The sequence below is a fragment of the Rhinolophus ferrumequinum genome, chromosome 20 (genome assembly GCF_004115265.2).
Source record: "Rhinolophus ferrumequinum isolate MPI-CBG mRhiFer1 chromosome 20, mRhiFer1_v1.p, whole genome shotgun sequence".
In the NCBI taxonomy this organism is placed as follows: Eukaryota; Metazoa; Chordata; class Mammalia; order Chiroptera; family Rhinolophidae; genus Rhinolophus; species Rhinolophus ferrumequinum.
In genome coordinates, this window is record NC_046303.1 from 65163 (window position 1) to 79108 (window position 13946).

General features: G+C 59.5%; 2 protein-coding genes across 5 annotated transcripts; both read right to left on the bottom strand.

Moving 5' to 3' along the window:
* Positions 1 to 17: 17 nt before the first annotated feature.
* On the bottom strand, positions 18 to 2422 carry PGAM2 (phosphoglycerate mutase 2). Its single transcript, XM_033088309.1, has 3 exons — positions 1935 to 2422; positions 1652 to 1832; positions 18 to 222 (listed from the first exon to the last, which is right to left on the bottom strand). The coding sequence occupies exons 1-3, from the start codon at positions 2346 to 2348 to the stop codon at positions 56 to 58; spliced, it is 762 nt and encodes a 253-aa protein (XP_032944200.1). The 5' UTR covers positions 2349 to 2422; the 3' UTR covers positions 18 to 55.
* Positions 2423 to 3199: 777 nt separating this feature from the next.
* POLM (DNA polymerase mu) lies at positions 3200 to 11419 on the bottom strand. 4 transcript variants are annotated; one of them, XM_033088652.1, is made up of 11 exons: positions 11086 to 11372; positions 9605 to 9788; positions 8884 to 9036; positions 8577 to 8747; positions 7881 to 7952; positions 6112 to 6232; positions 4818 to 4950; positions 4627 to 4729; positions 4303 to 4542; positions 4134 to 4217; positions 3200 to 3942 (listed from the first exon to the last, which is right to left on the bottom strand). In XM_033088652.1, exons 1-11 carry the CDS (start codon positions 11256 to 11258, stop codon positions 3856 to 3858), a joined length of 1521 nt encoding a protein of 506 aa, XP_032944543.1. In that variant the 5' UTR covers positions 11259 to 11372; the 3' UTR covers positions 3200 to 3855. The 4 variants fall into 4 exon arrangements, with proteins under 4 accessions (XP_032944543.1, XP_032944541.1, XP_032944542.1 ...); XM_033088650.1 differs by having other exon boundaries at positions 4303 to 4729; positions 11086 to 11419; XM_033088651.1 differs by having other exon boundaries at positions 4303 to 4729; positions 8884 to 9015; positions 11086 to 11408.
* Positions 11420 to 13946: the final 2527 nt, after the last annotated feature.

The following is a 13946-nucleotide window of genomic DNA, read 5'->3' on the forward strand; positions in this document are numbered from 1 at the left end:
GGGGCCGTGGACTCAGGCAGTGGGAGGAGGCGCTTTTATTGGCAGAGCCCCCCCTTCACTTGGCCTTGCCCTGGGCGGCCACAGCCTCCATGGCCTTGCGGACGGTCTCCTCGTCACCCAGGAACCGCATGGGCTTGGTGGGCTTCAGTCCCTCGTCCAGCTCGTACACGATGGGGATTCCCGTGGGCAGGTTCAGCTCCATGATGGCCTGGTCTGACATCCCTGGGCCGAGGAACCAGAGGCCCTTAGCCCCTCCTGACCTGTCCACCAGGCAGCCATCCGCCTGCTGTCACATCTGGCAGGCTCTGTGACCTTTAAGAGCCCCCTCCCACCCTGACAGCAAGGCCCGGAGAAGGTCAAGGCAAAACTGAGTGAGCTGGTGGCCTCCAGAAATAGCCACGCTAAACCATGGACCTTCCCCACCCCTGTGCTGTGTGTTGGGCGGCGCCAGGCTCTTGGCCCAGCACAAACTCTGGCTGGACAGATGGGTGTTTGCGTTCAGTTAGGACACCAGCCGTTCAGTTTCCAGAGAGTTCTAAATTCTGGGCATACTGAGCAAAGGAGCAGGGGGTGATCCTAAGAAATGGATGTACGGGAGGCTCTGCCAGGTGCACAGGGCAGCATTTTCTGAAGAAACCTGACCCTGCCAGCGTCCTGCAATCGCCGCCTGGAATAGCAGCTCGCCCTTTGGTATTTCCGCCACCCCACTGTCCAGGGAGGGACGTTCTGGGCAGTGGAAGTCTAGCCCACGTGGCCTGGCTGCGCCCTGTCCTCCCAGCGGGCAGAGAGGCCTGTGGGGGTGTGAAGCCCTGGGGGAGGGGCAGGTGGTCCCCATCTGCTGGGCTCAGCGCCAGGTGTCAGGTGTCTGCATGGACCTGGCATCCTGGGGCAGACAGACGGGCTGGCCAGGCCCCGGGCCTGCCTATCTGCTCTGGCCAGATGCCTACCACCCCACTTTCCTCCTCCCACCCTGATCCCACAGCTGGCAGACCATTCAGATGCTCACAGACTGTCCTGATGTCTGCAGGTTTCCAATGGGAGCCCCTGAAACAGCCGCCCACTCCCTGAATCCTTGTGACTGGTGTTATCTATGCCTGGAGTGGGTGGAGCTGGGGTGCTGGGTGTACCAGTGGCCAGCAGTACCAGGAGTTGCCCCATAGGGTGCTTGAGGCCCAGCAAGTGATGTGACTTGAGCAGGGACACACAGCAAAGCAGGGCGTGAAGCCAGATAGCCCTGCCTTTTCCTGGCTGGGTGTCCTTGGCAGGATGCCACCCTGAGCCTTCCCTAACCCCTTCCCAGGGCTCGTGCTCGGGAAGCTGGGCCAGTCCCAGGTTTCTTAGGACCTGTGCAGGGAGGACCTGGGCCCTGGGTCAGGGGTGGCAAATGTTTTCACCCACAGTCTTTAGAAAGAAACTTCACATAGTGTCCCACTACATACACAGAAATGAAACCAAAACTTCACAATGCTGTTTTTTAAATGTTTTCTCTAACCCGCCCAGTTCCATTCAGTTTGAAACCGTCCCCTGGGCACCGACGTAGGCAAAGCACCCTCAGCCGGGCAGCAGGCCATGAAATGAGAGGCTGGCTGGGTGCCAGGCCTGTGTCCCCCCCCCCCCCCGTCCCCCCATGCCCCAGTGGGTTGTGCCTCACCTTCCAGGTGCTTGACAATGCCGCGCAGGCTATTGCCGTGGGCTGCGATGAGCACTCTCTTGCCGGCCTTGATCTGCGGGGCGATCTCTTCATTCCAGAAGGGCAGGGCCCGGGCGATGGTGTCCTTGAGACTCTCACAAGTAGGCAGCTCCCCGGGCTTCAGGCCTGCGTACCGCCGTTCCTAGGGCACCACACGGCTGTGCAGTCCCCGTGCCCCCCCCCCACCCGGGCTCCCTTCCCAAGGCGCTGCCCCAGGCCTCCCTGCAACACTCCCGCAGCGTACCTTGCTGATGGAGGCGTAGTAGGGGTGCTTCTCATCCATGGGGGGCGGTGGGATGTCAAAGGAGCGTCTCCAGATCTTGACCTGCTCCTCCCCGTGCTTGGCAGCGGTCTCCGCCTTGTTGAGGCCCGTCAGGCCCCCGTAGTGCCGCTCGTTCAGGCGCCAGGTGCGCACCACGGGCAGCCACATCTGGTCCGTGCCGTCCAGGATGGTCCAGAGGGTGCGGATGGCCCGCTTCAGCACTGACGTGTAGCAGATGTCGAACTCCATCTTGGCGTCCTTGACAGCCTGGGCGCCCCTCCTCGCCTCCTCGGCCCCCTTCTCACTCAGCTCCGCATCAAACCAGCCGCAGAAACGGTTCTCCTGGTTCCAGGTACTCTCGCCATGCCGAACCATCACGAGGCGGTGATTGGGCATGGTGGCAACACTGGGCACCGCGGCAGGCTCTGGACAGGGACAGCTGCCTCCCTGTGCCACCAGCTTTATAACAGTCCGTCCCCAGCCCCCATCCCAGCCAACTGCCAATGGGCATTCCGGGCCCTACAGGCAGTGGCAGGTGGCCAGCAGCAAAGCTCTGGGGGAGGGTAGGCCAGGAACTGGACTTAAAATAGCCCCAGCAGCCAGCAGTCCCCATGCTCCCGGAGCCCAGGCTGGGCATGAGGGCAAGCTTGAGAGGGGGCGCTAGCAGGCACAGTGCTTCTCCAGCGAAAGCCTCCCCATGAGCTCAGGGCTCCCAGCCCTGTCAACCCCTCCCTGCTCCCAGGGGCCTGACGTACTCAGGCAGACGTGCAAAAATCCCACCCGCTTTCTCCCACTTTTTTTTTTTTTAAATTTATTGGGGTGACAATTGTTAGTAAAATTACATAGATTTCAGGTGGACAATTCTGTATTACACCATTTATAAATCCCATTGTGTGTTCACCACCCGGAGTCAGTTCTCCTTCCATCACCATATATTTGATCCCCCTTACCCTCATCTCCCACCCCCCACCCCCCTTACCCTCTTCCCAGCCACTCAACACAACTGGGGACAAGCGTGCGTTTCAGCAGACAGGCCAGGCCTGAAGGGTTATGTATAGTCTTGTTCCATTTATGTGACATTCTGGAGAAGGCAAAACTGGGGGGCCAGATGAGTGGGTTAGGGATGGGGAACATGTGACCACAATGGGACAGCATGAGGGGGTGTCCTGATTTTGGTGGAGGTGCACAGGTGTACGCGTGTTAACACTCAGAAAACTGTATATGGCAAGAATTCGTTTTATTGCATCTTAGTTTAAAAAATGTGTTTTAATGTGAGGGGTCAGGGAAGTCTTTACTTGACAGATACTTTTGGGACAGAAGAGTAATTCCAGCTGGGCGGTTGGGTGAAGGCGCCCTTGGGGATTTGAGGAACAGGACACCATGAAGCCAGGCCCCTGGGGGGAGAGTGACACAGCCCCTGGCCACGTGGGTGTCTGGGGCAATGCAAGTGGGAATGAGCGGCACTCAGTCACAGAGCAGGGGCTGGGGGGGGCCTCACTGGGAGAGAAGGAGCAGAAATGCTGGGGCCGTGGGGGCCGCAGTGAGGACTTCGGGTTTACTGCGCAAGGGGGGGCCACTGCTGGGGGCTTTGAGCAAGGAGTGACGCCCCGTGACCTGCTTTTAAAAAGCTGCTTCCAACTGACCCTAAAAGGAAGCCTGGTTGGGGGCGAGAGGCAAACCCAGGCAGTGGGTCAGTTGAAAGTTCTCTTCCAACTCCCTACCCCGGGATTGGGTAGGACGGGTGTGGGCAGGGTGTGTGGCACACCGGACGAGGGTCCACTCCAGAGGGTGAGAACTTGGACGGCAGTGCAGTTTCTGCCTGGAGATGTTCTATGGCCAAGGGCATCCATGGGGTTTGGCTGGCTGAGCGGCCCCCAGGGTTTCTGAAGAGTGGCAGACAGGATCAGGCGTTTCTCTGCTCTGGGGGGAGGTATGCAAGACCCAGGTGTCTGAAGATGTCTTCCTCTGCAGCCACATGGACAAACGCCTTCTGCGAGGGGGAGCGGGGACCTTGGTGCTTGAGCACTCCCCCCCAACCTGTAGCGGCTTCCCTGAGGAAAGGTGGGGGGGAGGCGGGGAGGGGCAGAGCGCAGCCGGAGTGGCTGTGTCTCAAGGCCCTGCCTGTGGATTCCAGCCTGTGGGCCGTGGGACAGACGGCCCCACCCCCGCCCAGCAACACACCTGCTCCGGGTCATACAGCCCCCGGCTATTCAGCCACAGCCCCCTCTCGGTCCGGCTGAAGCGGCGAAGCTCACGCTCAAAATGCTGGAGTGGAGGGGTGACAGTGTCAGTAGGCCCCAGGACCCCTGGCCCCGTCAGGCCAGACGCCCCACCCCACAGCACACCCTACCTTGGAGCCAGTCCAGCCAAGCAGGGCAAAGGGGTACTGGCCAATGGGGACGACCACCAGGTCCACACGCACAGCCTTCCAGGGGGGGCCGGGCCTCTGGGGCCCCTCCACAGCAGCCCCTGAGGTTCTCAGCAGGCGGAAAATGCAGAAGCTGCTCTCAAAGGTGTCCATGTTGTGGCTCTGTCGCATCCGGTGAGCGGGGTCTCTGCAGCGGCGGTGCTGCTGGTACAGGACGAGGCCCTGGGCGGGGGACAGCAGGTGTAACCGGCACTGCCCCTGCGGCCGGGCGGGCAGGCCCAGGTCCCAGCGGGTCCCAGTGTTCACCTGCTTCTTCAGGTAGCTCAACACTCTGGGCAGCAGCCCCGCCTCCTGGCCCTCCTGGGGGTGGGTGATGAGGAAGTCCACATCGTGGCCCTGCGACCTCCCCCTGAAGGGGCAAGCGTGACTCTGCCATCCAGTGCACGGTCTCTCTCTGAGAGACCTGCAGTGGGGGAAGGCCCACCTCAGGCCATTACCTCCGGAAGCTCCCAGCCAGCGTGACGGTGGCCCCAGGGAGGGCCTGGCTCACGGCTGCCTCCACCACCAGCTGCAGGGCCTCCGCGTCGGACCGCTGGACCGGACGGCTCAGGTCCCCGTAGTGCTGGAGTCCTGTGGGCAGCAGGCTCTCCTGAGCTCCCAGCCCAGCTCTCCCCAGTCCTCTCCTGCCTTCTCAACATGGAACTTCTATTTTGAGATAACTACATCCACATACAGTTGAAAGAAATACCAGGTCCTCTGTGCCCTCTACCCAGCCCCCCCGTGTGACATCTGCGTCATACCCACCCAGATGCCGAGGCCGACACAGCCAAAATACAGGCTCCTTTCAGTGCCTCAGCTTTCCCATCCATAAATGGGACCAGCAGTTGGTAAAAAGACACGGAAGAGGATGTCCATAGCACTTGGGAGCAGCTTACTGTAGCCCAAGTACATCTGCTCACCTGTCAGGACTCTGTACCTTCCACTTAGGAGACGGGAACGGGAAGTGCAGCAGCGACAGCACCTGGCAGAGCCAGCTCAGTGCTGCTGCCACCTCTGGCTTTACCATGTCCTGGGAGAGGTGGCTCAGTGAGCCAGCGGGTGTCACACAGCTTTGTGGGTCTGACTCCCTGCTGATCGACGAGGCAGGTCTCCTAGGATCCCACCCGGCCCCCGACCACGGATGGCGCCCCTCCTGCAGCCCCTGGGAAGACACTCAGAGGCGGTGGGTGCTGGGCTGTGGGGCTATATCAGGCCACAGAGGCAGAACGGACTATCTGCTCAACACCTGCTACCCTCAGACAGGTGTCCATGGCGTCCCACACTTCACAGAGGATGGAACAGAGGCACGGAGAATTTTAGTCTCAGGGCCATGGCCACCTACCTAGTAAGTGGCAGAGATGGGACTCAAACCCAGCCAAGCCAACTTTCAAGTTCATGTTTTTTCCACCTCACAGTGCCACCTCCGAAGAGCAGGCCCCTCCCTGAGCCTCTCCTAACGCACAGGTACCCCGGCCATCGGTCAGCAGTCAGGCCTGCCAGGCCCAGGCTGTTCAGACAGGCCCTCCCCGGAATCAGGAGGAAGGGCCCAGGCCTGGTCCAGTCCAAGTCTAACCAGAAGGTTCTGAATGTCACGTTAGCTACTGTGACCATCGTCGTTCACTGAGAAAGGGCTGCAGGGGGTCCTGCACTGGGTGGAGGCCCGGGAGGCCCACAGGGCCTTGCCATGGACCCCCGCGCCGACCCCCTTCGCGCCCTCCGGAGAGCCTCCTTGTGGGCCTCTCTGAAGCTCACCTGCTTTCTGCTGCCGGGTCAGTCTCTGCACCTGCTCCCGGACATCGTCCAGCGTCCGCAGCCCTTCCCGGTACCACTGGTCAGCAGTCCTGACTCCAACCCCAAAAATCCCGGTGAAGAGCTGTTGGGATGAGCACAGCCAGGTCAGGGGCCAGGGGCAGAGCTCCTACAGCAACATGCAGGTGGCGACACTGAGGTGCAAAGGGGTCGCCAGTGGCCTCACTGTCATCATGCTGCATGCCCAGTGCTGCCCCACTGCTATTTTTTGAGTTTAAGCGACCTGCCCAAGGCCACACAGCGGTGCACTGGCAGGATGCCAACCCCGAGCCTGGCCTATGCAGCGCCCCCTCCAGGGGACGGCAGGGGAAGGCTCCAGGCACCTTGGTCTCCTCCTCTAGGAAAGGTCTGTCCCCAAAACTTGTGCACTTCCAGCTTGTGATTCCATCACCACAACAGCCACCTAACGGCAGCTGAGGCTCATGAGTGCAGTTCTCCTTAACCAAGAGCAGCCCCCTAACAACTCGAGGGCGGGTGTAGTAGGAGCTGGCGGAGATGAAGCTGGGGCTGGCTGGGCTGCGCTCCAGGCTCACACAGCAGCTGTCACTGCCCAGCCAGTGGTCAGCACACACACCCAGGCCAGTGCAGACGACATGACTGGAGCTGACCTCTCACGGGGTGGCTGGCCGTCCTCACACGGTGGACTGTGACCCCAGCCCAAGCAAGTCACCTGTGCCTTACGACCCATTGGTCGGGGTAGGCACCTGTCCTAGGCTCGCCAGTCAGAGCCCCTGCAGGAATTTCTGGCACTAAAACAGGTCAGGGTGGAGGCGGCAGCGTCTGGCAGGAGCACTTTCTCTGGCCACGTCTGACCTGGGAGGCCGCTGGTCAGCACGAGGAGGAACAGCAGAGCCCCACTTCCTGCAGACCCACTGCACCCTTTTCTGGGTTGTGCTGCCATCCTCCCCTTGATCCCCATAACCAAGAGCATGAGCTGGGTCACTGTCACCAACAGAGTCCTGAGAGGAAATACGTTGAGAACCCGATCATATGGTTTACAAAACTAAACTTCTGATTGTTGACGTACTTGTCTGCCCACTTGGATGCCTTCAGGACTCCAGTGCCCATGAGGAGGCAGACACCTCTGCCCTCCAGCTCCTGTGTGGCCCCCACACCCCCGCTCTCTCCGCTCTCTGCGTGCCTGAGCCCCTCTGCCCTCCACATGGCTCGTCCACCTTGAAGCCCCCGTGGATCCTCACAAGATTCTGTGCAACCCTCCACAACAGCAATGACCCACCCTGCCAGGCCTGCCCCACGGCCCCACGGGTCACAGATCTGCCGGCCGCCAGCCACAAAAGCAGGGCGTCAGAGCGCACCCCTGAGGCACCAGGCAGCTGCACATCTGTTCAATGGGAGGTGAGGAGGAGCAGAGGGAAGGGACGCTGTGGACATGGCCAGGAAGACACCAAGGTGTCAGGTGGACACAGAGCAAAAGTGTGCGGCCCGCAGGCCCTCCGCCCGGGGCACGCTGGGCCCACGTGCTGTTTCAGGTGCAGAGCACTTAATGTCAGTGCCCAGTAAGGACACACAGTGCTGACAGAGCCATCTTGGAAAAGCAGCTTCTCCTTGCCTGTGGCTGCCTGTGAATATCAGGTGTCGGCTGCCACTTCCTCAGAAACCTTCTATGACCCCGGGCGGGGCCACTGCTCCGCTGCATGAACGTGCTGTCCCCTGGGGAAGAGGGCTGTGTCCCGCGGGCCCCCCATGCGCACCTTCATGCTCTGGTACCTCTCTGAGAGCCGGACTCTCTCCACCTCGTCACACACACCGCGTTCCAGCAGCTCCTGCGGGGGACGCAAAGCTCTGAGCTGGGGCCGGGCCCGGCAGACCCCACACTCAGTGGCAGACTCTGTGGTGGCAGGCCCCGAGGGACCTGGAAATGGACACTGCCCCGGAGGCACCCAGAGCTTCAGGCCCGGGAACATAGCTGGTCTGTCAGAAGAGGAACAAGCCCCAACGTATGGAAACCACTCTCAAAACAGGTGAAGAATTCAGTGCGACTTCATTTAAAAGCATAACTGAATTCAAAAGTACCTTTGTCATGATGTAGTGTGCTAGTGATGTGTACAGAAGGAAATTCCTCAAATATTCTGCACTTTAAGAGACGGGCTTGTACTCAGGGCTTCTCTGCCACCATCCTGGTCAGTCAGGGCAGATGCTAACAGTGCCAGCCACCCCAGGCCCAGGGGAGCCCCTTGTGTTGAGTCCTGTCAGCAACCCTGAGGCACGTGGTGTGGTCCTACTTTACATATGAGGAATCTGAGCGGAGGGTGGCTTGTCACCGCCTGGGAGCCAGCATCAACATCTGGGCTCTGACCTACCTTGCCACCTGCTGTCCCCAGGCTTCAAGGACGCCTCACTCCACTGGCGTTCACAACTCTGCCTTGAAAAGTGTGCTGGGCACCTACCTGGACGACCCTGCAGGAATGCTCTCCAAAGTGGGGCAGGCCCTGCAGCTGGCTCAGGGCTGTGACCGGGCTGGGAAGGGCCTTGAGTACGGAGGCTGATCTGCAGAAGGACAGGAGGCGGCCCTCGCTGCCTTCGAAGGCCGCTGCCTCTGCCAGCGTCTCCAGAGCCTCCTGCAGAGAGGGGCCCTGGGTGAGGGCGGGCTTCGGGGAGACTCGCCCAGCCCTCCAGCTGCCACCCACCTGTTCCCATGTCCGGGAAGGGCAGAGTGGGGAGTCCTCTCAGGGAGACCAGGAACCCACAGCTCACCGAGAAGCTGGTGTTGTGGTGTGTGACGGGCGTGGGACGCTGGCAGGCGTAGGGCAGCACCCACACTGGGCTTGGCAGCCCCTGTCTGGACACAGCCACCTCGGGATGGGCAATGAACAGGCCACCGGGGAGCTGACAGGACAAGAGCCAACTCTGAGAAGGCAAAAGGACCAGGAGTGTGGGGCAAAGGTGGCGCCGCCCTGCAGAGCAGGCCCGAGTGGCAGTAGTGACACCACCTGCTAACCCTCATGGACACATTTCCTGCATGTGCCCCACCTCCCAAAAGCCTGTCATCCCCACCTCAGATGGGGACATTGAGGCCTCATGGCTCACAGGCAGAGCCAGGATTTGAACGTAGGCAGCCTGCTCCGAGCCCCCAGCTGCATGCCCACCTCTGCTTAGCCAGGAAGCACGGAGGTCGGCAGCGGCCATGAACCTCAAAACCACTCAAGGACAGCCTCCTGTTGGCCCTCGTGTCATCTCACTTAGGGGTCACAGTCAGCGACTTGGTGCACAAGAAACGCCAATAAGTAGACCCCAAGAGTCTGCACCAGTGGTGACAGCAGAAGCTGGGATGGACTGGCTTGCTGGTGTGGGCAGAACCTTCACTGCCCACCTCATCTGGACAGAGGCACTGCTGCCATGTCAGCTGTCCCAGCTGGACTACAGCCTGCATTGGGGCTCTCCCTTTGGCCCCACAGGAATCCACCGCCCAGCTCACCTCCAGGCGGTGCCGGCACTCCACAGGTACAGGCTGCCCAGCTGCCATGCTCTCTGTGAACCAGCTTATGTCCAGTAGTGCTGGGTGGGCACAACCTGGGGGAAGTGGCGCCGTCCTGCTCTCCAGCCAGCAGACGGCGTCCTCAGCTGAGGTCTGCTCCATCACCACATGTGTCACCTCGGAGCTGGGCAGAGAGAGGGGGGAGGGGTGAGGCCCGGGCCTTTCCCAGGCTTGCCATCCTTCAGGCTTCACTCCACACGTCCAAGGCTTTGCTCTGCCTGGTGGGCACCTGTTGGTTCTCCAGATGGCATCGTCTCAGAAGGACTTCTCAGCCCTATTCCTAGCAGCCCTCTGCTCCAGCTATGATCACAAGCCCAGCCTGATTTTGTGTTGTCCTCCCACCCCAGAGAACGGAGTTCCTCAGGGGCAAGGACCAGGGGGCTTCATCTAAGCACTGGAGCCAGACAGCTTGGGCTTGAACCTCAGCTCTGCCACACCCTTGCTGGGTACGCCTGGGCACCTCATTTCCTCCTCTGTAAACCAGAGATAATGACTGTCCCTTGTGGGGTTGTTGTAAAGAGTGAAGGAGCTAATGGGCCAAAGGGCTCAGCCAGTGCCCAGCACACTGAGCTGCTGTCATCCTCCTCCTCCCAGCAGGTAGGCAACACCCCTGGGAACAGTTAAGGTAAGAAAGAGCTGCAGGTGGACTGGGGGCTCTTTCCACTTCACACCTATGGGAACCAGCTACCTTCCTCTCCCTGTTGCCTCCGCAGCCACTATGTTTTGGTCGTCCTGGAGCCACTTGAGACTCACTTTGTCAGTCCCAGCAGAGAGGTGATGGCAGGAAGAACTAACGCAGAGGGGCTGTTAGCCAGTGACACTGTTCCGGCTGCCTACACCCACGCGGTTGTTTTAGAACCCTCTGGTACACACTGTCCCGTGACCTACAGATCATGGCCCTAACTGCTGGCAGCACCCTTTTACAGAAGAGGAAACTGAGAGAAGACCCCCGGGCCATGACGTCCAAGGGCTAACTTGGAATCCAAAATCGTCGGGTGGCCGCGTGCAACTTCTCTCAGCCGCTTCAGTTGTTCAGAAACATGGCATGTGAAAGAGGCCGGGCAGCTGCCAAGTCCCGAGCACCGGCATTCTGTGCTTAGGCCGTCACACCACGCAGCGGTGTCCTCCCGTCCACCGGGCGCGACAGCGCTGTGATGCCGGACCCTGGGCGCCGCACCCGCCCGGAGCCCTCAGGTAGGCTGCCTGGGAAGGCGGCCCCGCTCTCAGGTAGGCGGCCCCGCCCTCAGGTAGGAAGCCCCCACCCTCAGGTAGGTGGCCCCGCCTCCAGGTAGGAGGCCCCACCTTCAGGTAGGCGGCTCCGCTCTCAGGTAGGCGGCCCCGCCCTCAGGTAGGCGGCCCCGCCTCCAGGTAGGAGGCCCCGCTCTCAGGTAGGAGGCCCCGCCTGGCCGAGAGCGGAGCACCTGTAAACGTCCAGCACGCGGAAGCCCTTAGACAGCGCCAGGCGTGTGAGGAAGGCCCGGCGGCTGCGGCCCATGCGCGGCTCCGCCAGGTAGATGGTGACGCCGGGGAAGCATGCCGCGGAGGAGATAGCGCCGGGGGTCCCGACCCGAGACCGCCGCCGTTTCGGGAGCATAGGGGCCCCCCGGGACTGGAGCGACACTGGGCGAAGGTAGCGGGAAGGCGGACGGGGGCCGGCAGGAAGCCGGAAATTATGCGGACGGAAGCCGAGTGGAAGGGGAGGTGGCGCGGGGCTCCACCCCGCGGACAAGCCCCGCCCCATGCAAATTGCGCAACAGGGCGCTGTGGAGGTCCCGGGCTCCCACCGGATTGGGTGTCCCGGCCGCTGGGCGCCAGAGGCCCCGCCTCTATGCAAATGAAGCAGAGGGCGCGCCTTCCTTTTGATTAATCTCAAGGAAAGCCGCGTCGGGCTCCTGGGACCACCTGGGTCAAGAGACCCGGCGTAGCGGGGTTTGGTCAGGGTGGTGGGGGCCCATTATCGGCCCGGGGGAGGGGGCGGAATCGGCCCTTGGCTGAGTCTGGCGTGAGATATCGGCGAGCCCGGAGGGGCTGCGGGCAGGGGCAGGGGCAGAGGCAGAGCCGGTGGCCTCGGAGACCTGGCGGCGCGGGGTCCTGGGACGGCGCTGTGGGGCAGATGCGCTAGCCTGGAACGTGCTGATGGAGCGGCCACTTCAAACCGGGAAATGTTTTTTAGTCGAATGGCGTTGGACTACTGGCCGGCCATTTGGAAAAATAGAAGTTAGCTCCCTCCCTCACTCCTTAACATTACAGTAAAATCCAGATGGATCAAACATTCAAATCTAAAACAATGCACTGGAAAGTTGATAAATGTTTTTATAGCCTAAGTATCACAATAAATCTGAAAGGAAAAGAATGACACACTTGACTACATAGAAATTTTAAAATGTATTTTAAAATTAAAAGGCAAACCAGAGAAAAAGTATCTGACATATTTTGAAGTTAAGTCTAATTCGTGTCATTATGAAATTGTCCACAGATAAATAAGGAAAAGGGAATGATCTAATGGAGAAATTGTCAAGAACACCAATAGGCAATTCAGGAAAGAAATGATATTCGTAAACTTATACCAAGTTGGCTGCGCTGTGCAATTATTAGAGAAGTACAAATATAAGTGAGAAATCTACCTGTTGCATTGTCAAACGTTTAAAAAATTGACCACATGTGTTGAAAGTGTGAGGGAATTGGCAGTTTGTAGGAAGGACTTTATGAAAATCAGTTCGGCAACTATATCAAACAAAAAAACACAAAAAATCACACCCAACAATTCGGTTTCTAAGGTTGGGATTATGTTGAATCTACAGATCAGGTTGGAAAAGCTGACACCTGGAAAATATTGACGGTCACTGTGTGTTTCTCTCATTTTCAGGCACTATGTTTTGGAATCTCCTTACAGCAGTGTAGCCGTACTCCGATGAATGGATAGGACAGGCCAGGTGTGACCCCTGCCCCACCCCTCTCCTCCATCTTCTCCCAACTTGCAGGGGTACAGAGCTGAGGGAGGCAGGTGCCTTAGCCTCCCAAGCCAGCTCCCAGCCTGCTCCCAGCCTGTCCTCTGCAACCCCAGGGCACACACTCCAGGATGGGGCTTGTGGCCCTGTGCTCACCACCTCTCATTTCTCCTCCTGTCAGCATGGAAAGGGGCTCTCCCAGGGTCTCTGTAAAGCGTGGAACCCTACTTCCCCATCTGTGGGTCCCATCTCTCCTCAGGGAGCAGACCTCTACCCCCTGGAACCATTTCCTTTGAATGTCCTCTGTCTCTGACCAGGGCAGAAGCAGCTTTTCATGACCCATCATACCTGAACACCTAAAACACTGGGCAGCTTGCCAGAATGAGGAACACAGGGCCTCCCACAGGTGCAGGGAGGTTTTGTGACGGGGAGGGTGACCCTCGGTGCCCAATGAGCGGAAGCCTGGGTACCAGCCGTTGATGCCATGTTGTGGGTGGCATGCTCCTCTCCTCCCCTCCCCAGACCACCAGGTCGCTGTCCCTCCAGCTGGAAAGTGGAGAACTCAGCCCTCTATTTCCAGTACACCTGGCTCAGGGTTCCCAGATTCCTAAGTCCCCAGCTTCCTGCTCCCCACACTGAGAACACCCCCCAAAAAGTCAGAGAGACCACACGGATGACCTCCAGGCTGGGCCCTTTAAGCTGCTCTGAGGGTGGAGTCTGCCTCCCTGCTCTGTTCTCATATGTGTTCTGGATTCGTTTTATCCAGATGTATGAGCTTGCATTTTCCCAAGATTAATCTCATCTAGCTAGCTATTTCCTGGTCCCACTTCCAGCTCGGAGAGGTCCCTGGTGGTCGTCTTGCAATCCTCATGACCTTTGTGGAGCTCCTGTGATGAAGGTCACTTCAGTGTCCTGGGGACCTGTCCCTGGCCTGTGGGGCCAGGACTGTGTGCTGCCTCTTGGGCCGCCACTGCTGTCGGTTCCGGCTCCTGTGGGCAGCTTGCCAGCAGTGCGCTGTGAGCACACAGTCAGACTGCTGATGTTGTTGGCCTGAGCACCTCAGGGCCGCTGGCCTTGGGCCTTCCTGAGCTACCCACCACACGGCGGCTTTGGATTACCTGGTGTATCAGTCCACGCAGGCTGACAAAACAAGAAACCACAGACTGGGCAGCTTCAGCAACAGAAACTTATTTCTTACCGTTTTGCAGGCTGGAAGTCAAGGCTCAAGGTGTGTTTTATTCTGAGGCCAACTCTCTTGGTTTGTAGGTGGCTGCCATCTTACTATGTGCTCACATGACCTCTTTGTGCATGCAAAGAGACAGACACATGGAGAG

Excerpts from the sequence above, each read along its gene's own strand:
- PGAM2 (XM_033088309.1), bottom strand. The coding sequence starts at position 2,348 with ATGCCCAATCACCGCCTCGTGATGGTTCGGCATGGCGAGAGTACCTGG. Across the intron at positions 1,833-1,934 it reads ACTACGCCTCCATCAGCAAG|GAACGGCGGTACGCAGGCCT; the intron begins GTACGCTGCGGG and ends GTGGTGCCCTAG. Across the intron at positions 223-1,651 it reads CATTGTCAAGCACCTGGAAG|GGATGTCAGACCAGGCCATC; the intron begins GTGAGGCACAAC and ends TCCTCGGCCCAG.
- POLM (XM_033088650.1), bottom strand. The coding sequence starts at position 11,405 with ATGGGGCGGGGCTTGTCCGCGGGGTGGAGCCCCGCGCCACCTCCCCTT. Across the intron at positions 7,953-8,576 it reads ATTCCTGCAGGGTCGTCCAG|GAGCTGCTGGAACGCGGTGT; the intron begins GTAGGTGCCCAG and ends CGTCCCCCGCAG. Across the intron at positions 4,951-6,111 it reads GACCCGGCAGCAGAAAGCAG|GACTCCAGCACTACGGGGAC; the intron begins GTGAGCTTCAGA and ends TGCTGCCCACAG.